Here is a 22,403-nt window from a genome sequence, read left to right as displayed (position 1 = left end):
CAGCTCCCGGGCCAGGCTTTCACACCCGGCCTCTGCGGTGAGGCTGCCAACAAATATGTCCGTTTTTGTCATGTAGACGGTCAGAAATATCCCTCGCTGTCAGGAAACTACTAAGCAGCTGGTGTGGAAAGTTAACGAGACTGCTAACAGGATAACGAGCCCAGCAGAGCTGAATTCAGAGCAGCGACCTGGATGTGTGTGTCTGCCTCCCTCCCCTTGCTAATAGCTGGGGCTGTTTAACTCCTCAGACCAAATCACTTGACTCTTATGAGCAGCTGTAACTTTTGAGTTGAATAAAATCTAACTGCTGAAAGCATTAATGAAAAACATAAAACTGAGTCTCTATTTAATCACGTATCAACGGCATTGCTTTATTTCCCCCTGCAAAGGTTTTCGGTGCCGGGTTGTACTTTTTTGTCCCAGGTGGCTGCAATTTCTAGTGAAAATAAGTTGAGCCATGAAAGGTTGACCCACTCGCCTCTGAATTGCTTTTTATATGATGTTGGTCCCTCAGGGCCCAATTCTACCCATAGAAGTGAGAATGATAGCCATCAGCATATATAGGAAGTATGTCAGTGTGCACAAAGGAAAAGCTGAACCCCAGACTTCAGTGGTCTTTAAAATATGGATTTCCTGTGAAATGGTGATTAAAGGGGAAGCAAAGGATAATTAAAAAATTAGCTTGACACACTAGCAGTTAGGTCAGTGTGTGTTTCTGTTCTAGCTCTTTCAGACAAGCACAGGGTCAAGAGATTCCTTATGACTCTCTTAAACTAGTATGTAAAATTGGGTTCGTGTCTGATCAGCTCCTTTGATCAGCTCAACCCAGGCTATTGCGAGAGTGCTTACTCTGTACTAAACCCACAGTCCCTCCAAGTTGAGCTTACTCAAGTGAGTCAAATTACCTATGAAACATGCCACTGTCATTGGGTAAATGAGCCTGGTTCACATCTGAATACCTTAAGGACAGCAAAAATAAAAGCAATGATATTGCAGAAAAGGTGGTGGTGGTCTTTACTAAGTTTTAAAGGACTGTCTCAGAAATCCAAGTGTGCTGCTGAAGTAGAAAAAAATTTCAGCAAACCTTCAAACTGACGTTTTTGTAAGCCTGTAATCCATTCAGATTCCATAAAGAGGGATTTCCATCAAAAATTCTGCACAAATTTCTCTAAATAAATTAAAGAATTACAACCACCATGTCTGCCTTGTTTCAAGCATGCAATGTTGTTCTTAATTGTAGCATTGGAGGGCCAGTGGGAGCCAGCAATGTGTGTAGGTTTATGCTCTTGCCACCTCTAATTTGCAAAACGATCATCTGCAAGGGAGGGCTGCAAGTCCAGGAGCGGTAAATTTGTTACCTGTCAAAGCAGAGCTGTTTTCCTCTCAGCACTGGAGCCTTTTCCCACCTCTGCCAGTGCAGCTCAGTCCTGTACCTGTCTGTTCTTCGCCATATGAATCTCAAGAAGCGTGAGCAGTGCCTTTCCTCTGTGGTAATGCTCCAACCATTTTCATACTAGCCGTATTAGGTGATCATTCAGAGTCTGTGTTAGTCCAATATTATATCCATGGCACTTGGAAAATTATGCAGTGCCTCTGATTTTGCAAAGCTGGTTTGTATCAGGGCTTGTTTTCTCAAGATGCTTATGTTTTGACTTTAGAGATTTAAAGTTTTTAGTGTTTGTGTGCCTACCATATTCCTTGGTTGCATTGCAATGCCATCAGAATATCTGGCATGAAGCAATACCAGCAAATTGATCAAATTATCAGGAGAAGTAAGCTAGCATGTAAATACCACATCAACGGAACTAAAAGAGCACACAAAAGGAGATAATAGAAAACATGCAGAAACTGGAATCCGAGTGCCAGTTACTTGCTTAATCCACAGCAAATTCTGTGTGAATTCAAGAGGCGCGCTGCTGTTACCCAAACACTGAATTAATCAACTGATGGTAGGGAAACAGCTCCAAATCAGGTATTAAAATCTTTGGGATGATAGAGGGTTCATCCAGCTGTTCAAAGCACCAAGCATTACTATACTTACAGAACTGTGCAAATAATAGATAAAGCAATACAATTTTGTGAGTCAATACCTGACCAATAAATGCAGGAGGAACACTGCATAAATTTTACCTCCTCTTAACTGTCTTTCAGCTAGTGGAATTACACCAGGGAAGGACCAGGCCATGTTTTCCTTGCAACAAAGCAGAGTAAAAGGCAAGAGACAGGTGTTTGAGAGCATTTGCTCTGTGCCATTTGCAGAAGTACATGTGAAATCTCCCCACTGATCTATAGTCATTCCATTACCTGTCTGCTTTTGGCAGGTAGCTAGTTAAATTTGTGTTAAACTGAATTTGCTTTTCCATTTCCATTTGCTGTTGGAGAAGAAATGTTCTGACATGACATATGACCAATCAATAATTGGAAAGTGCTCGCATGAGTCATTTGAAGCCAGTGCTTCAGACAGTGTCAGCCCCAGCTGGGATTAAAACCTGCAAAGAGTTGTTCTGCAATCAGTGATTCTGCAGCATCTCCTCTGGGTGTCTGCATTTCACTAATAAGGATACCCAGTAGACATCAACTAAAATAACTCTTGCCTTTGTTGCTTGGATGTTTTTGTGTGCTCTGAAATGAACTTGGCATATACAAATACACTTTGTTATCCAGCCTAAAGGATGCATGGCAGGAATTGTTATTGTATCTGTTGAGAACTTCGGTAGAAAAGTAATTGCTTTATTTTTCTGTGACTCTGAAGAGAATAAGAGTCTGACCCTACGCCGTGGTTTTCTGTGTGTTTTTACATTTTTCCCCTCCTTCTACTAATGATGCTTTATTACTCCTACAGGGCTATAATAATCCGAAATGGTGAAGTCATTCCAATGTCTTCAGAATTCACTCCAGAGACTGAACGCCAGCGACTTCAGTATCTGGTAAGAGACTGGAGAACCAAATCAGGTGCTGCTGCTGCTGAGCATTGCCCCAGGAACATCTGAGGTTAAAAAACACATGGAGCTGAGTTACTGGGGCTCAGTGGAAGACCACACACCCACTGAACACTACTGGTTGACTATGTGTGTGTATGTGTTTTAGCCATCAGCAAATATGCAGAAAAGCCTGACAATGCAAATCCTGGTGAAAGAAGCCTTACCTCTTTTGTAGAGGCCATCGGTTGGTACGGCTGTGCTTATGTGCCTTGTGCAGCTGCCGACCTTAAGCAGCTCGTTGGTGCTGGATAATGAGAGCTCAGGCACACAGCTAACAAGCCACAGAGGTATTTCAGTACATCCCCGTGTTTACTTTGTGACTGGATAAGATTTCACAAAGTGCTCTACGCACACATGTGGACAGTATTGCAGGGGTTTATTCATTTGCTCTAATAGTATGCCGATAGAACCAGCTCAAGACGCCCAACGTAGAGGTGATCTGAGCAAGTCTTAGTAAGTACAGCATAGGATGGGTGAAGAAAGACAAGTTTTGTGTAATGTAGGAGCACCCATAATGCTGTGACAGGTGGACTGTCCGAGGAGGTGCAGGATGCTTTATACACCAAGTCAACATAAGTCAAACTGCATGCTGTTTTCCATACAGACAACCCTGTTGCTTTTCAAGTGTTTCACTGACAGTCAGATCATTTGGTTGAAGTTCGGTGGCAGTTTATCAAAATGCCATTCCTAACGTGTCCAAGAGATTTCTTTTCTGCTTCCTCTGGTCTCCTGCTTTTACCTCCTAGAAATTCAAGCCTAAGCCAAGGCAGGCTCACTGTTAGCTTTGTCCGAAGCAAGGTGGACAGGCCAAGGCTGGTGGCATTCCCTGTTTTTCAGGTGTCTTTTATCTTCAGCCTGGCCCAAGCACTGTAGTTTGAGGCTAGACAATATGCCAGTGATTGAAGATGGTGGTGCAAGATCTTAAAGAAAATTGTAAGTGTTTCTACAACAGTCACATTTAGTTTTTAGTCAGATTCACTGGCTTGAAGCTGAAAATTTCAGAAGAAGTGCTGCTTTGGGAGTATTCAAATTCAGTAAACCAAATGGAAAAGAGGCCTAATAAATATTTACACTGCAGTTACATTTAAAATAATTTGTTTGACTTTAAAATAAAAGGTATCTGTAGTATCTAGGAAGTCTGGTGCTTCTGTAAGAAATACGAGATAAAGCATTGCCTACAAGGAATCTTTTTCTCTTTTGATGTCCTTTCTGGCGTATATTGAAAACAGCAGCTGATCTGAAAAGCATTTCTGCTGTTTCCTTTGGATTTTTTTTTACCTTTGTTTGTTTATTTTGTTTCTATATGTAACAAATATGCCAGGACTATGGGTATCATGTTCAAAGAAAATACATGCAAGGCAGCAAGAGCGTGAAACAAAATCAGAGATAATTTCAAACACAGCATTCTGTTAGAAACATTTTTACTCTAGTGTTTTTTTTGTTTTGTTTTTTTTAAAAAAAAAAAAAAGAAAGAAAAGAAAAGACCCCCAATTCTTTGTAAGGTTGGCATGAACATTACACTGCATAGTAACGTTACATTATGCTCTTGCATCTGTCCCATTGATTACACCCCAAAGGGCTCCCCTTACTCACCTTGGGCTGTCCCCTTACTCTCCTGTCATTCTGCTCACTGTATCTCTGTTGTTCCTACCTGGAAGTGGCTTGCTTTGGACTTATTTTCTCATTTGCAGTTAAGGCTGAGTTTCTCTGTTTGAAACAAATTGCACTGTTCTTGCTGAACAATTGGAAGAAAGTTGCTTCATCATTTTAGCATAAATATTTTACTTGGTAAGTGCAGAGATACCGTTCTGCTCAGGGCTTGTCTATGCAGGGAGGTTGCTGTGAAGGCAAACAGAGGGTATGAATTTACAGCTCCTGAACAGCAGCAGCCTGTGGAGATACTGTTAGCATAGGCAGGCTGAAGAAGCCTTCCTCTGCCTTTAGTGCCTGTTGATTACTTTGGCCACGAAAGGTGTTGGTTTAGGTTAACTGGTGACTTCTGCATTCTTCCTCTGTCCTCTGGGCCTCAACTTCCACATGCAAGGAAATCTTCAGGAAAACGAGCTGCTCAGTCATGAGAGAATCACTGTATAAAGCCCTCCAGCCCTGTCCTACACGTAACTGAGTTCCAAATAGTGGTGGTTGAATAAACAAGGAGAAAATGAATGCTTTCTGTACCAGCTTGTGTTTTAATGCTAATGACCCCAGACATAGGCTTCTGGCATGGCAGCTTCAAAAGAACAAGGTCACTACCCAGTCTCTCTAACCGTTGAGCAACTCTGGGCACATTCATCTCTTCATCTCCACCTGCACCCTGTCCTTGCAGTGGGAGGCCAGCACGCAGCTACTCGGTGCCTCCCATGGGATGATGGAAGACCTGCCATGAGTATCCCCTTGGCTCTTTGGCTTCCCAGAGAGGGTCAGGGCACACACTGCTTCTCTTCCACTGTCAGGCGTTCACGATTCTCCTTTTGTTTTGAACTTTGAGGTCTTTGTGTTCTGTTTGGCATTCTGGCAGAAGAATTTGCACAGTGCCTATTCAAGGAAAGCTCTGACTTTCCGTATCGGTACATCTTGAGAAAGAACCAAATGCAGTATTGACTGGGAACTGCTCTGGTATGTGCAGGAGTTGTGCAGGCAAAGAGTGCCAGAGGCAATTTTCGTTTTATGTTCTGAGGACGCTATTAATTTCAGTCATGATAGTCTAAATTGCAACAGTAAATGGCTTAGATTTTGTTACTTATCCCCTTGGAAAACGTGTTTAAAACGAGTGATGAATGAGCATATTGCAGATGGGTGTATTTCTGTTAGTTACCGAAGTCACGCTTCAGAGATGTCTTTGCCACACATGGTTTTGTAACAAAGAGAGGACCAATCCAGGGATGGATTCAGCCCCCACTTTTTTTCCTTTCTTCTACCACCACCACCTTTAGTTATCTCCGTTTGGCTCAACATGAATCTGGCCATATGGTACTGGCTGAGTAATTTGGAGAACCTCTGGATGCGTTGTGATGTACATGTGGTTGTCAGAGGTATTCCCAGGTAGTAGAATATCCTACAGGAGAAAATGGCATGAAGATATCCATAAGAGGGTAGCATTGTAAGGTATGGCTGATACATGGGACAACAGTAAGCCTAAAAATACCAAGTAATGCAGTGAAACTACTACTGCCAGTGATATACTGGAGCAGCACATACCAGAGAAGCTGGAAGAGGGGTGAGGGAAAGAGACTTGCAAGGTACGTACAATGTTCCCTGCAACCTAATTAACAAGCATACTAGTGCGTAAGTCTAGGTTTATCTTAATTTCATGTTTGCTTTGCTGAGCACTAGCAAACACAGCGGGAAGTAAATGGCCTTTTGAAAGAAATGTGACTAATATTTCCCTGAGCGGACTCCATTTCATACGGCTAATGTTGAGTGTAATACATCCAGCCACAAAATACACCATAAAATGGCTGAGTACCAAACATATGATGCAGGCGGTGCCAGATATATGCCAGAAAAACTCTAACAGCTTCTAAAAGAAAAATGATGGAAAATATTCCCATTTCATAACACAGAATAACAAAGTTGTCTGAACATGCCTCGTAAGAATATAGGAAGTGTTTGACGGTCACTGTTTTTATTACATTTTAAGTTCTCTGGATGATGTTTCTAATCTGAAGCTCTTACAAATTGTGACTAAACAAATGAAAAGTAGAAAATGTGGTGCCTCATCACAGCTGAAATTCTGGTAGTTAGTTAACTTACTGGTTTTGTTTCTCTTACGATCAGTCAAGGGATTTCTTAGTGTCTGCTTGTGTGTCTACTTGAAGGACCATTAGACTTTTAAAGAGTTGCTTTTATTTATTTTTTGGTTCAGCATAGTTTGGTTGGTGTGGAAAAGGAGAAGAGCCCTGCCTTGTAGTAAATGGAGAACAGTTCTCAACAAACTTGACTGAAAGTCAGAGCTGAGTTTTATGATACATCATTCTTTTCTCTGTAGAATTACCAGTGAAACATCAAGAATAACTGTTAAAAAGAGAATAAAAATTAAAAAATACCTCCCCAAAAAATGAATTTCTTCACATAAGAATTCAGCTCGCAGCACCAGAAGCTTCCAAATTGCTCTTTTCCCTCTGTTCCACTGACGCCAAAAATATTAGAATCAAGTTAAGATCCCTAGATTGTAAATCAAGCATTGAGGCTTGGCTGCGGAAGAGAAATCTTATTTGAACATTAGCAGTCCTCTGGTAACTCTGCCAGCTTTATTAATCTTATTTCACTTGTGACCTCAGACTTTCCATCTGAGTAAATCTTTATGAAACGCAGTCTCTCCCAATCGCTTTCCCTTTTCAATAATGAAATTCTTGTTTTCAAGGGGAAAAATGCTAAAAGCCTGTAACTTTATTTCTTCTGAACCTATGATCTGGACTAATAAGTAATCTCATAATCTAAGGGTTAAATAGCTTTTGATTTCAGGTATGAGGTTTTTTGCTTTAAGTAAGGCTTTTTTTTTTTTTTGGGTAGATGACACCAGTCTTTAGCTAGAAGTGGTTTGTAATGACTTAATCAAGGTAGGCTATGCATTTTCAAAAGTGAACTGAACTGCACTTTCTAAGCAGACTGTTGGCTTCATTTTTTTACAAAGACATAGATTAGAAAGAACAAATACTAAAATGCAGCTCTGTTGTGCATCACAATACATACATCATTAGGGATGTTGGAACTCATTTGCAACTTGAGCAAAAATGAACACGAAGTTTGCATATACTTGTCAATAAGGAATCCAGAGTTCTGGAAGTATGAAAAGCCTCTTCTGGACTAATACTGTGAGGACACTCAAAAGTCAGTAGTGCTTCTCATCCATTTCTGTATTGAGAAGCAGCGATCCAATTAGAGGGCCCTTGAAACAAATATTTGGGTGGGGGAGGGAACCCTGGGTGACTGTAGATTGCAGGGGAAAAAATGTAATGCCCTTAACTGCGCACAGAAATAATCTGATGGAGCTCCTGTTTCGGGAAGGGATCACAATGTCAAGATCACACTTGGGTGCTTGAAAGCCGCCTCTTGAAAGCAGAATCCAATCTTGTCAGCTACACAGCATCTCCCTCGGCCCCGTCTCAGCAGAGCTGGGAGGTGTTTTGTGAAAGGATGCCTGGCGAAAGGAGCGGGGACAGGCTGATGGACGGTTAGCGCTGCCATGCGCTGAGCCTGATCCAACTCCTATTAAATTGAGTGGGAGCAGGTTCAGCCCTTAAATGCAGGAAATATTTTATTGTGAACTATCTGCATGATAGCTGCCAGGTAGATCAATAAGGGCTTCCACTGCTTCCTGCTGCTCACCTTTGATGAGCGCTAGATTTATGACAAACCCAGCAACTAAAGCATGCTCATTTGGTCTGTCCCGATGGCAGCTGCTGCTGAAGATAAGACAGACGTTATTGCCTTAACTGGCTGGATAAGGAAAAAGAGTTATCTGCAGAAAGGTTAAGAAATGCAACTTTTTTTTTGGTTCCATAGCCAATTTGACTGTACCTTCAGAAAAGCTCACTCACGGTGTGGCTTTTGGGGAGAGAAGGGGGGAGGAAGGATTGTTTATGCATTTGTTAAAGAGAAACGAGTGAGGTTTATTTCAGAAGGAAGAAATGAAGTATGATTAAGGATTAACCTATTGTGTCAGGGGATCTGTGTATAAAAGTGTGTGGTGGACAAAGAGCCGAAGCTGCCTCACGTTGTTCTCAAGCACACTCAGCTCTGAAGCACACAGGCCTTGGGCTCGGCTCCACTGAGGAGGCCTCCCAGCATCTGGAGAGCAGCACACCAGAAGGGACAGCGGCAGCACTGGTCGAACGTTCACACTGTCAAAAACATCAGTCGCTGCTTTTCTTTAATCATATCCTGTATGAAGGAAGTAGTTTTTAGAAAACCCCAAAATAAAGTGCTCTGCAGTTCACGTTTACTTGCGGTGTCTGTGCAGTGGGGTGCAGCACGCTGAGCAGGTAAAGGGAGCAGAACCATTGCTCATTTTTTTCTGGAGACAGTGAAAATTCAAGTGTTGGAGTAACATTAGGTTGTGTGTGTTGTCAACATAGGTGCACTGTGTGTCAAATAGCTTGAGCTTCTCTCCACATGCACCCCTCCAAGTCTCTTCTTGCCTGATGGCTTTGTTCTTTGGCCATTCATTCTCTCAGGTCACCAACCTGCAAAAGGAGATGTTCTGCTTTACAAAGCCCTGCAGACTCCTTCAGGGCCAGTGGATGGAGCATACTTTAGAGATCCCAAATGTTGAGAAGCAGTGAGAAGAAATGAGGGGTTTTGAGGGACAGAGGACTACTTCCAGTAGAGCCACTGCCGGACACCAGATACTGTGAGAACTGGTGTATGTGCACCTCACAAAGCAGAGCTTGTCATCTTCCGTGTTTAAAAAGGAAAAAAAAAAAACGTGTGGGAAGGGAGTGAGAAGGGATGGTAATGCTATCTCATTAAAAATAGATGATGTCTTGTTTTATGATGTTCATGTGGTATCTGTGGCTTGGTTTTTGCCCACAGGCTTACATGCAGCCCCACTTGCTGGGAAATGAGTTCACACATTTAGAGTTTCCTCGGAGGGTGCAGCGCAAGGAAGTTGGAAAAAGGATGCTCTACCGCGACTTCAACATGACTGGCTGGTAAGGATGTGCCCTTCTCAGCATGAGGTCAATCTTCTCCCCTACCCATGCCTGTTTTGTATGCATCTTCGATTAAACTGCATCAAAGGTGGAGGTATACACCTGTGTATTATGAGGAAAGGTATTTTCTTCTTTCAGATGTATTTTTCTTTAGAAGTTAACATTTGATATGACTTGACCTCCCTCCACAGCCAGGATCTCAGTTCATTTTAGCGTGTGAGCATTCAAAGCAGAGCAAACACTTAAAGGGGAAGATATGCCAGGGGGTATTCGTGAAAGCTGAACAACTCTCCTGTCTTGCAAATAGCTTCTTACAGAAGAAGCCACCATGTCTTTGCATGCAAAGGAGTGCTTGCAGAAGGACGAGCTGCCTTCCATGCTCCAGGGCAGCTGACACCTGATTTGGGTAACCCTTCAGGAACTGTTTTAGAGGTGGACCTATCTGAATAGAAGTCATAGCCATCCAAAAATGAAAAGCTTGAATGAACAATATTGACAGGAAGAGTGATGAGGTTTTTGTCTCAGGCTAAATGTCTTCATTGTTCTGCGTCAGCTCAAGAGGCTCCTTCTCAAGTGACTCTCATTTAGAGAAGCCCAACTCTTCTTTTTTGTTGAGCACTGTGCATATGACCTATAAAGGAACAGGCCCTGTGTATGCAAATTGACTTCCTTGCTGTTTGTGTTTTAGCATCCTTAGAAAATGTTCATGCAGGAAAGGAAAAGATGGAGGGGGTAAAAACACCTGAGCTCTTGTATGTTTGGAGACTTGGATGTACTCACACAACTACAACTCCACATGCTTCTGATTGTCTGATACTTTACAGACCATAAATATAATGATGTTTTAATGGCAGAATAATGACCAAAGTTTATAATATAATCTGGAATGTTTGCACTGTACAGAACATGCTAATCTGGGAATAACCATCGTTGTCCATCATCTTGAACAGCTGCTAGTAGAAATACGTAATCTCTCCCTGAAAATAATGGCTGCACATTTTAAATAGGCTAAATAGAAGTGAAAGAATAGGAACAAAATGAGACCTTTGGCTCAGCTGAGGACTTGAACAGTAAAGTATTTGGAAGATCGTGAGACAGTCTTCCAGTTTCTGCAAAAGGAGAGTTAAACTCATGGATTTCTGAAGACATCAGAAAAGAATGGCTTCATGTAGACTTCCAAAAGCTTTTTTTTCAAGATGTGAGAAGCTACTGGGGAAAAAAAAAAAAAAAAGCCAAACCACCCAACTAATTTTGGGGAGAGCTACAGTGTAACTGCTGTATCATGGGCCAAGAGGAGGGTAAGAGCAAAATTCTTTCACTGGTTGGAAGGTAAAGAGTTTTTCTTGAGGTTCATGGGAGTTGTTCTGGCTTTTCCCCAGTTGGTTAGATGTCTGTGGAGAAGATGTGGTTAGAATGGTTCAAGTTGCAGTATTTGCAGGTGATACTGCCCTTCTACTAATAAACAAGAAGGGCTGCGAGGAACTGAGGAGATTTAAACAACTTACACAAATAGTCATCACAGTGATCAAATTTGGTGTTGATAAATAGCGAGTAAAGGATGAGTTGGGAAAAATAACTATTTTTGCACAGCAGACATTCCAAATGAACTTGAGAGCCATGTCAGAAACTGCAGCACAAGTTCGGCTTGCAAGCAGGATATTGGGGTGCATACAAGGTTGGAATGGTTAAAAATTAAACAAAGGGGTAATTCTGCATATCAGTTTGTGCCTTATTTGTGAATCTATGCATAGCACTTATTCAGAATGGTTATTGCACAGCTAGTGTTGTTTGGTGTTAGAAGAAAGATAAATAAGAAGAAACATGTTTTAAATGTGGAATAATGAATAGAAGAGATTGGGTAAGTCTAAATGGATTGCAGTTTGATTCAATGTATTGTTTTTCAGTACTGGTGTGTGAACTCTTTTAACCCTACCATATGGCAAGGGGGAGAAATGAGTTGATTTTCCTGCTGATTTTTCTGAATTTCCTGAAGGGTGGGACACACATTGATCCAGTTACAGATTCTAATATGGTCAGTGCAAAGATTATCACTGGTTTAACACAAATAGTCATAGCTGTAAGTATTGTTCCAGAACATATACTTAAACTGTGACTTGAAAATTCAAGACTAAATTCACCTCAGTGTTTTCCCAGGTGGCCTGTGCCAGGCAAAAGCATGTGGAGACTGTGATGATGCTACCTCTCCCTGCTGTGCCTTTTGACTTCTGGCAGGAAGTGGAAAATAAGGGCTGCACTCTTGTCCCGAATAAAAGAATCAGAATCTTTTAGCTGTTCTGTACCCCACAGCTAGTGTATCTGTTACCTCTTTGTTTGCTTCACTCACCATTTCATTGTCCTGAACTGTTCTGTCATTGTAAGATTTATTTAAATCAGAGTCCTTTTAGACAAGGATCCATTTCTTCTCTCAGGGTGTGTGCCCAAGGAAATGTTGTTTTCTGTTGAATTCCATGCAGCAATCACCTAAGCAGAGGAAATGCAATCTGCCTCTATTTATCCAAAAGTCTGGGTCAATCTTACTGGTTGAGATTGTGGAGAAGACATTAGATTTCCAGCGTGATGGGCCCTCCGAGGTAATGGTTTGAGGTGGCTGGCGTTTCAATGATTGCTTTCCACCTCAAGAGTCTTGCTCTTATTTTTTCCCCTTTCTAATTCTTAGAATTAATTGGTTTATCAGGGTCCAGCAGCCAAGGACATATCTGTTCTCCATTTGTTTCTATGGACAAAATCTATCACAGAAAATAAATTAGCATGTATATTCCTTTTCTAGAAAACGTCAGATGCTACTTTGGCCAGCCAGAGCCTGGTATGCTAAAATGTTGCCAAACCTTTATCACTTACAATGCAGAAGATCAATTGTCTGAATCTTTTTTTGGTCAGTGACTTCATGGTGTGTTGACGTTTGCATGTACCCGTAGAGAGGTGCAGGTGATGTCGGGAAGAAGCAGCCACTCTTACACTTCCTTGCATCCTTTAGTGGGAGGGTGTAAAACTCAGCACTGTGATGTTTCCTCACGAAAATGAACTGCTTTATTTTAAAATTCAGGACACTTTCTGTGTTTTCTATTAGAAGCTGTATAAGTTTTGTTTTTTTTTTTCTTTTCTTTTTTACCCTTCTCCTGTGCTCTGGAGCTTTTCAGATTCTCAACAATGAATTGGCTTGCCCAGCTCGTTTGGATTACAAAAGGTTATTGTCTTTGGGTCTGTCATAATGCATTTGGCCTTTTTTTTTTTTTTCTTTTCTCTTTTCTTGTTTTTCTTTTTCTTTATTTCTTTTTATTTTTTCCCTGTGAAGTTTCCACACTGGCTTTGTCTCAACAGCCCACAGTGGTAGCAGAGCTGCCAAGTTTCCCCACAGCATTAGGACAACCACTGATCCAGCAATGTGTGCTGCATCACTAGTCCAGGCTGCCCATAACTGCTTTGAGACCAGCCTTTCCCTTCCCCCCCCCAGCTCTCCCACCCTTCACCCTTTCTCCCTTTACTCCCGTGGGATTTGGGACAGGAAATCCGCTGTATTAAATACATATAAAATAAATCCCATCTAGGTGGGAGCTGACCATGAGCTGCCCCTTTGGCACCCTCGCCCCCTGCACATCGTGCTTGAGCAACTCTTACAGATCGCGTACTGCAGCTGGCAAGGCATCTTAAGAGTTGTGTCTCCTGCTGAACAAGCCTCCGAGCTGTCTCGAGCTGTAATTTGCTGGCAGACATCTGTGTTACTAACAGTCTTTCACAGCTGGATCTCTGGCCTAGGGTTTTCAGTCCGTGGCTTGCAGAGGTTAAGCTCGTATCAGAAAGGAGGTACTTCTGGTGACACTGACATGTCCTGGCAACAGAAGCATCAGGGAGGACTCTGACCACAAGAGCGAAGTGCTGCCAGTGCTAAAAGAGGTAGAAATTATGGGAAAGAAGCAGGCCTGATGATTACTGTGCTCCTTTTAAGGACTGCACAGAATTAGTGTTTTCCGTCTCTTCCTTTTATTTAGCATTTAAGACACGGTTGGCAAGTTTTCCTTTACACTTGGGTAAGTCCAGTGAGATCAATTCTGCTTTGCACTGAACGTATCTGAGACATCTTCCCCAAACCTGCTCGGAGATTTTCTGGTTTACTGTGCCCCTTACTGGCATGCGTACACACAAAGCTGCCTCTCCCAGTGTTCCTCTGTCAGCCTCCTGCAGCACCAGAGCATCCTTACAGCAGTGTGTTTAACCAGAGGCAGACAGAGGACACTACCAGTTGGCATTGGCCTTTTGTGGTTTCAAAATTAGTTTTTTGCTCCTCCTTGGAACGTAAACAGTGGCCTTTCTGCTGTTCTCATTAAAGTAGGATTCTTTAAATGCTTGTTTTCAGATCAAAGCTTCAGTGTTTTGACTCCAGTAGATTTTAGTGGCAAAAGAGCCCCAGACAAAAGTCCGGTTTTACAGCTGATTTGTTTGTGACTTCTTTTGCCCTCCAGGACCGCACAGAGTTGAACTGGACCCATGAAAAGCGGTTCAACCCGGCACAGCCCCAGCCACGCGTTTTGGGCTGAAGCCCAGCGAGTGACAGGACTGCGTGCTCCACCCGAGCGTGCCCTACTGCTGTAGGGGCTGCAGAGCCCTGAGCAGCAGCCCTGTGCCTCCAGAGGCCTTGCTGTGGTACGTGACCAGCCGCCCGACGGCCAGCCCCTTCTGGGGAAGCGCTGCGCGTCTGATTTATTCCCAAGCAGCAAGGCTGGTGCCCTGGGGCCGGCGCTAAGCAAAAACCATTTTATTCTAGAGTCAATATTGGCCACTTGCTGGCAAGCCGCCAGCCTATTCTGCGCTCGCCCTTTTCTTTTCCAACAGGGAATGTCTTTCAGCCTCTGAGCATCTGATTAAAAAAGCAACTTCACTTTTCAAGCCATTTTATTTGGTTTGGGATGGATGCCTCTTGCTTTCATTGTGCAGCCTGCCTCGCGGCCTGCGGTTCAGGCTCCAGCTCACAAAACCCAGGGTCTCATTAATCACTTATTGGGGATCCGGAGTGCCACGGCGGGAGCCAATGTACATGTTTTGCTTGGTAATGCGTGAGCCCGACTGAACAAATATTGCCGGTGTGGCTGCTTGTTCCTTGCTGCCCTGCTCCCTGTCCTCTGACGGCGTTCAGGTAGCCCAGCCGAGGAGCGCCTAAGCAGATTGAGAAATGCCACCGGGAGCTTTATGAAGCAGGCGCCTGCGCTGCACCCCCGTTTAATATAAATTGATTTATTGAATCAAGCACAGAAGCCCTGCTACAGAAACCTCGGGCTATATCCTCCGGAGAGCCACCTAATAAAACAGCCCCGACTGACACTCCTCATTAGCTTTCCCACCGATCCCAAGGCAGCATTTAAAGTGACACTGTCCCTCTTTCTGCCTGAATTTATCTGCCGGCTAATGCCGCTGGGTCTAATTAGCTTAGCATTATTAGTCTTATTCAGATAAGCTGCATTTCCTAACAGCTTGATTCCAACTTGTAAAAAGTAATTGGAAGTCTGCAGACCCTGTGCCGTAACCTGCTTGATTACGCCTTTTAGCCAAATTCATGTAATTTACAAAAAGTCATTCTCCCCTCCCCCCCCCATTTTTTAATTGAGCTTTTTTGTCGAGTGAAACCTTCTGCGCTTCTTCTGTTGAAACCCCGGCCGTATTGTTGTGTTTGAGACCTCAGCCGTATCCTTTGCACAATCACCAGGGAGAGATCAAATTTTAATTTCATAATTACTTCACAAAAAAAGCAGCCTTTTCCCGAGTCACTCCTGGTATTAATTTCCTCCCAGCAACTTATATTTTCATAATTTAATGATTACGGGCCACCTTAGCAGCATTAGGCCTTTCCAGAGAAAGGAGACAGAGGGTGTCATTTTTGCAGCAGGAGCCGTAGTGCGTGGCCACTTGCCTGGCTTTTTTGTCTTCACTCCCGTAGCAAGGCACTCGCCGTGCACAGTCCCAGCATTTGGGGGATTTTCAGCCCTTGCTGGAGGAGCAGCAGGAGGTGGGAGCTGGCCTGCTGCGTACAGCAAGTCTCCTGGTGGTGATGGATGGCTCTGGGGTCCCCAAGGGAACACATGCCACAGGAGCCGAGCCGGTGTCTTTGGGGCAGGAAGAAGCAAACATATAAAAAATAATAATGCTGCAACAAAGGGGGAAACTAAGTCTGAGGTAAAGTTCTTTGTAAATGGCCTTTCTGAGGCCAAGAGAGCCTGGAAAGAAAGTATCTGGTCCAAGCTGTGTCCTGCAGGAGCATCTTCCAGAAGCAGTGCATCCAAGACCTGTCCCTATGTGGCTGCAAAACTCCGCTTGGGCTTTGCCTCGGCACAAGATCAGGTTCCTCATGTGCAATGACACCAAAAGACTCCTAGTCTGTGGAATCAGTTCTATCAGCTTTTTTGAACAAGGCTCCCTAAGTCCTTGGCCACTCACTCCCCAGCTTTTTCTCCACCACTTTCTTTTAATGATTCATTAGAGGCAAATGTACTAAAAAATCAGCCACACTTAGGGAAGTGCCTGAGAGAAGATGCCAATGCTCGAGTCTGTAAAATGGGCTGAGCAAGATGGGTGGAGTTCACTTTGCTTAGGAGTTACTTTCACAGCAGTACCTGGTACGTGGGGGACACATCCTCTCCAGAAAAAGCCTGCAGCTCAAGTACCAGTCTGATTTGACCAAACTAGAGAAAATATCTGTATGCAAGCCATGCTGAGAGATTTTAAACTTATTAAAATGTATACATGTGTAGACAGAGCTGGAATTTGCAAAAATTAAACACTGTACAGTTTCAGGTTTAGAAAAAGGAGTTGCTGCCTTCTCTACGAAAAAGAGATATTTTAAAACTTGTATGTTTTCCTCTTTACCTGAAAGAAACATTATTAGAGTGTCTTTGTTTAGAATAGATGTGTCCCTAAAAACTCTTTTGTGCACATGTGTGCATGCATGCCTTCTTTAATCCATCTGGGTTTGCCATCAACCTTTCTCTTATAAACATTGCTGTAGTTTGTGTGCTTTTATTGTATTTGTATATTGTAGTTTTGCCTCATTAAACTATGTCAGATGAGTAATAGGAGAAAGACACTGAGGCACTGAAACATTAAAACTAACATATCTAGAGGGTACTTAGTATCAGACAGCACTCTCTGGATTTAGAGAGCCTGACTCTGCAAAGCACACATATAAGGACATTTAAACAAAATTATGGTTGGATTGAGACATAAATTGCAAGATTTTCAGTGGCTCTTTGCCTAACCTGTGCTACATATCATTTCTCCTTTTGGAAAATTTGGTAGTAAGCACTTACATTGGTTTGATACCTGTAGTTTGATAGACAGTAAGGAAAATCAGTTCCTCTGGGTTGGTGATTTGAGCTCTGTTATTCAAAAGTAGCTCCGGTCCGCTGATTACTTGGGAGGACTGGGGGGGAACTGGGAACTGTTTCTTTCAAATTTTATGTTGCTCAAGGATAAAAATCTAGTTTTCTATTGGTATGACCAAGAAAGGTCGAGCTTGAGTAACACAGGTCAGGATGATGGGAGGTTGGTTGGTTTGCTGGAGGGGTTTTGTTGTGCTTGTTGTTTTGTGTTTGGTTTGGTTTTGTCTTTTTTATTATTATTATTTTTTTTATAGAATAATAGCGAAGTAGAGCTAGAAATACACTGCATTCACAAATCTGTCTCAAAGGAGAATCTTCATTCTTGTGTTCAATATAAACTAAGACATTTTTGATGGTGTAGTGCTTTTTCTTTGTGCTTGCCACAAGTGGGTTTTGCCTTATGCTTCAAGCTAAAGCCCTTTGATGGCAATTCTTTTTGCTGTTCCTCAGTTTACTATCAAGTGTCACTAGCAGAGATGTAAAAACGAGCAAACATTCAGAAGCCAAGTGCTGTGGAACAGCAGAGCACACAGTGGGCATGGAGTCTGGATTCCCCTGTTGTTTGCAGAACTGAGCCTTCCAGGTCAGCATAGATTGTGTTTTTGCTACCATCTGTTGTGCCTGGGGATGCCAATGCAATACCTTCAATGAACAGTAGACTTGCATAGTTTGCTGTAAAAGAGAACACAAAGTAGATTTTATTTTTTTTTTTGTCATCGGCAACTTCTACTCTTACATGAATTTGTCTGCTTTCAGAAGATCAATTTTAAGAACAAATTATATGGCAGGAGAATGCTTAACATATGTAAGAAATTATCTAGGATTTTGGCTCTGAAATTTGTGTTTGGGAGCTGACTAGTTTTTCAAGTTCTGACCCAGCAATATTCAGGTAGTTTCGACTATCTCTTATTTAACAAGTACTAAAGCACTGCTAACAACTGCAGGTACTGTAGGAAATTTATTTCATAGATTGTCTTGGGCATTTATCAGCTTCTGGTGATTTTTCGCCATGTATTTAGAGCAGATTCCAGTTTGCATACGAGTAACATCATGTCAGTCCTAGTTCTTTCGTTCTGACATCTCTTTTGGCTCCTGGTGCGATTTGGCCTGGTTTTCCAAAATGTTGATCCTGAGTCCAAATGTAACTTTGTGGGTGGTACATATGTCAAGCCCTAGTTCAGTATTTTTGGACAGCAGTAGCATTTCATAATTCTTTTGAAACGAAAAGAAGAAACAAAGTTAACTGAAAAAAATGCAACTAGATTTAGCTGGGCACAAGCTTGCCTTTTCTACTCCCCCTTCTCCACCCCCTGTGTTTTTCCATTTGGAGAAGTAGAGGTTTACGTGGCAGAAGCACTGACAGGATTTAGGCTCATTCAGAGCAGCAAGCAGTAGTATGGCCGTGTCCTTATAACCTTAAAACCCATCTTCTCGTGCCCTGCTGTCTGTGGAATCCTTCTGGGATGGCGATGAGGAGGATGAGGAGTTCAGTGGATTGCAACCCTGCCTTTATGTTTGTTAAAACAGCGAGATAGGCTGGGTTACAGGGATGTCTGAATAAGGCTGTGTTGGCATTAAAAGAACCAAACAACCCCCTCAGGTTCTCCATATGTCTGTGTTTGATATACCTATTGCCATATTACATCTTTATATACAGCATACTCTCTCTCTAAAGAGCACAGGAAGGTATAAATGCAACTTTACTACATAAAGTCAAGTGAAATAGTCCAGAAGGTTGTAGCCTGTGTGAAATAAACACATGTACAAAGTACAGGAGGTTTCACACGGCATAAATCACCGGGAACTTCATAGCTTCCTTCCTTCCTTCGCCCCAGCACAGTTGCAGAGCTGCTAGCTGAAAAGCTGTCCTTCATCATTCTTTTGCAGGAAACCACAGGCTCATATATTATTAATTCTGTTTCGCTAGTAGTGCAGGGCTTAGGTACTTCTCTCAAGTGTCTGAGGTTGCTTTTCAGTGTATCCAAGCCAGTTCCACTGCTGCGGTTGCAGTTCTAAGCATTGTTTTTCGAGGGCTGGTAATTTTTCAGGCAATAGCAATATCAATAGGAAAAAAAGTGCATTTGAGATGAGTCTTGGCACCCACATTCTGAGCCCAGAAGATGATTTGCTTGTGAGAAACCATGAAACAAATCGCTGCAGGCTTCTGGTCATCTCCGACTGAGTCACATAGCTTCAGGAGGTTGTAGGCCAGCCAGATGCCCTTCCTAATCTGTTGATGAAAGAAGTTAGCTTCAGCCCTTGCAACACTGCCTCTACCAACATCCCTGCACCATTGTGTCACAGTGGAAGAAGATTGTCTATTTGGTGGGTCCATAAAAGATGCTGGACTTAACCGTGGGGACCATTCTTTTGAAGGACACAAGACCAACTGATGCTTTTTTCTTTTCCACCTCCCCTGCTTTTTTCCCCTTCTTCCTAAAGCACAGCTGGTGTGAGGTGCTACAAAGGAAAATGAAGGGGGGGGAGAGTGGGATGAAAAGTTGGTCCCTGTTTTGGCTACTTACAATGTGAAGTGGGGGCTTTGGTCTTAAGTATTTTTAGTTCTCATTCAGATTATATAATCTGTAGGTAAAGAATGGGTTTGTTTGTTCCTTTAGAAAGGGGGGTTGTAAATAGTTAAGTCACATCAATGTAGTCGTATTTGCTTTTTGTAACAAATACCTCTAGCAGTTTAAAAATCCAATAGGAATTATATCCTTGGGTTTATGGTTTGGATTAGTCATTTAACTCCGATGACCAACACAGACTCAGCTGACACCGTTTTACTTGGTGTCAGAGCACAACTGCCTCTAAGGAAAGGAATGAGAAGAATTCAGACTCCTCCTCGGGGAGGTTTTGCCAGGGCTTCCAGAGCTGTGTTTCTAACGGGAAGCTTTGGGATGTGTTCACAACCAGTCAGGGAGTAAGTAAAGTGATGGTAAAATTATCCTCCTTGTTCAAACCAGGGTATCCCAGCTGGTGAGTGAGGCGGAGACCTTAGCTATTGCCTGTTGGATGTAAGAATAGGAACGGGAGCAAAGTCCGTGACTGACTGACTCATCCTTCCCAAGAAAATGCCAACCCGAGTTTTACATGTCAGTGAAGTTTTAACATGCTCGCTGTGTGTAGTGATTTGTGGCCTTTGGTTTAAGAGCTGTAGTTTCCCTTCCCGCAGTACAGAAGCCATTTAAGTGCTTTCTCCATAGCATCCCTTGTAGAGATACCCACGTACCCCAGATACTCTTGACTGTCTGCTCTCCCATGAAACACCCACCGTGTTTTGCAAACCTTACCTGGTTCCACTTAGGGATTTCCCATGTAGTGATGTTTTATAGCATGGGAGTGGAGTCGTTCACTACTGTTTCTTTGGATTTTGGTTTCTTTTTCTCCTTTCTCCCCCTACCCCAAAGCCCTAATATGGACCCTACCTATGGTTACTAAGAAATGAAAGGGGGGGGTCTCAAGTGGGTCTACACTACTTAAGAGGTTTGCCTAGATGCTGCAACACACATAGCTGTGTAATCCAGCACCATTTACTGATCCCAGGTCTGTGCCATATTTTGGTGAAGCAGGGGGCAGTTAAACTACAATCTAGGATTTCAGCTTTACTTTTTAATTTCCTGCTGGTTTGTGTCCCATTGCTTAAACTGAATGCAACTCCCCTGAGCTCAAGCAAGCAGCCCAGCTCGAGAGCCACGCAGCAGGGGCTGGCAGGGACCTGCTGCTGTCCTTTCCTTTCTCCTGCTTGTTCCTTCCATGTCAGCAAGGAGTGCTGACCCATGCTCTCAGTAAATTATTTTGGTATCACCCTGAGGACTGGGGGCAGGGGTAGAATGGAGGGGAAGACAACACCCGGGGAAAGCATGGGAGGAACAATTTTGTGGTGTGAAGGGAAGCGTGTCCCTCTGGCAAAGCTGTGGGGTGAGGTACTCTGACCAAAGAGGGACCCCAGGTTATGTTACACAAGCCATGGGGCTCTGTGGCTGTGAGAGTGACAGCCATCTATTTTTCTGATTTTATTTCTCACTTGCAAAATTGCTCACCTTCTCACCTCATCAGTGTCAACAGCTGTAAAAGGTAGAGTACGCAGGCATGAAGCGAACAGAATCAGAGCATGAACATTTACTTCTCTTGTCTCTCGGCCATTGGAAAACTGCTGCGAAATGTAAAATTTCTGACAACCTTGGATGTTGCAGTCAAGGTCAAATGAGCACTAAATAGCCTTCTAAAAGTCTTCAGCATGTGAAGCTTGCCTTTAGTTTAAGCAGTCCTGAAAGGTGAGAACAGGATCAGAGAGCTGTTTCACACTTCGACCACATACACACTCAGTTGCTGCTCACCATTTCACATTAACGGTGTGAATCGAGGCATTGGTTGGTTTCTTGGCTTTTTGTTTCGTTCCTATTTCTTTAATGGTGCTGTGTTATGGTATAGCTACTGCCATAACCCACAGTATGTTACCTGGTGAGGATACTATTCCAGTCCACCTCTTTCTCCTTGCAGGCAATAGGAGCAGGTTGGCACATTACATACTTCATGGTCACTTTTTTTGTGGTGAAATGGACTAAATCTTCGGGAAGAATCTTTCCATGGAGAAAGAAATGTACATCTCGGATCAAAGGCAGAGTCCCTAGGAAAAATAATGATTTTAAAAATAATAATAATAATTAAATAATCATATCTGCTTATTTCAGGGCAGTGGGTCACTAATTGAGTTCAAGCTCTGTAAATGTTGTTTGTCCCCCCCTCACAGGGCATACAAAACCATTGAGGAAGATGACTTGAAGTTTCCCCTGATATATGGAGAAGGCAAGAAGGTGGGCACATGTGCTTTCCTCAGACCAGAGGAAGAACAAATTCTCTGCTGTTTACCACTCGATTTAGCCTGTGGCAGTCCACTGTTTTCCACTCAGTATCTCTTTATTTTATCGTTTTGACAGCTTGAAAGAATATCTTGGTTCAGTTATAAATCAGTCTCATGTCTGGGGTGGAGGGAAGAGGGAAGTCATTTGCTGTTCAGTTTCATTTTGGTTTTGTTTCATTGCAAGTAACTAGGCTGCAAAGAGACCGTCTTCAATAGATGACTTTAAATGTTTCTATTTTCATTGTAAAATATAACTAGGATGATTGAAGATAGCAAAATAAGTCATGTTTGCTGAAAATGAAGCAGAAGGATGTTTAAAAACATTTTACAGTGCTCTGAGATGCAAAAACCCTAATTTAGGAAGGGGAGGGATCAAGGCAGGATTTAGGAATTATAACAGCCCTTAAACATGTTTTCTTCAGCTAGTGTACGTGAACTCACTGTTGAATTTTTCTGATGTGATTGCTGATAGTTTTTCTTGAAAGTAAGAAGTGAACCCTTCCATTTGGGTGAACTTTGT

General features: G+C 42.7%; 1 protein-coding gene across 1 annotated transcript in view; it reads left to right on the top strand.

Moving 5' to 3' along the window:
- Positions 1–22,403, top strand: part of PPM1H (protein phosphatase, Mg2+/Mn2+ dependent 1H) — a 136,199-nt gene that overhangs the window by 97,583 nt on the left and 16,213 nt on the right. The window contains exons 5-7 of the mRNA XM_032181136.1: positions 2,843–2,927; positions 9,516–9,634; positions 21,773–21,836. Coding sequence (XP_032037027.1) covers positions 2,843–2,927; positions 9,516–9,634; positions 21,773–21,836 — 268 coding nt within the window. The remainder of the gene's footprint in view (positions 1–2,842; positions 2,928–9,515; positions 9,635–21,772; positions 21,837–22,403) is intronic.

This window comes from Aythya fuligula, chromosome 1 (assembly GCF_009819795.1).
Source record: "Aythya fuligula isolate bAytFul2 chromosome 1, bAytFul2.pri, whole genome shotgun sequence".
Classification (NCBI taxonomy): domain Eukaryota; kingdom Metazoa; phylum Chordata; class Aves; order Anseriformes; family Anatidae; genus Aythya; species Aythya fuligula.
The sequence above is the reverse complement of the archived record's forward strand: the minus strand, read 5'-3'. Positions and strand labels throughout refer to the sequence as shown.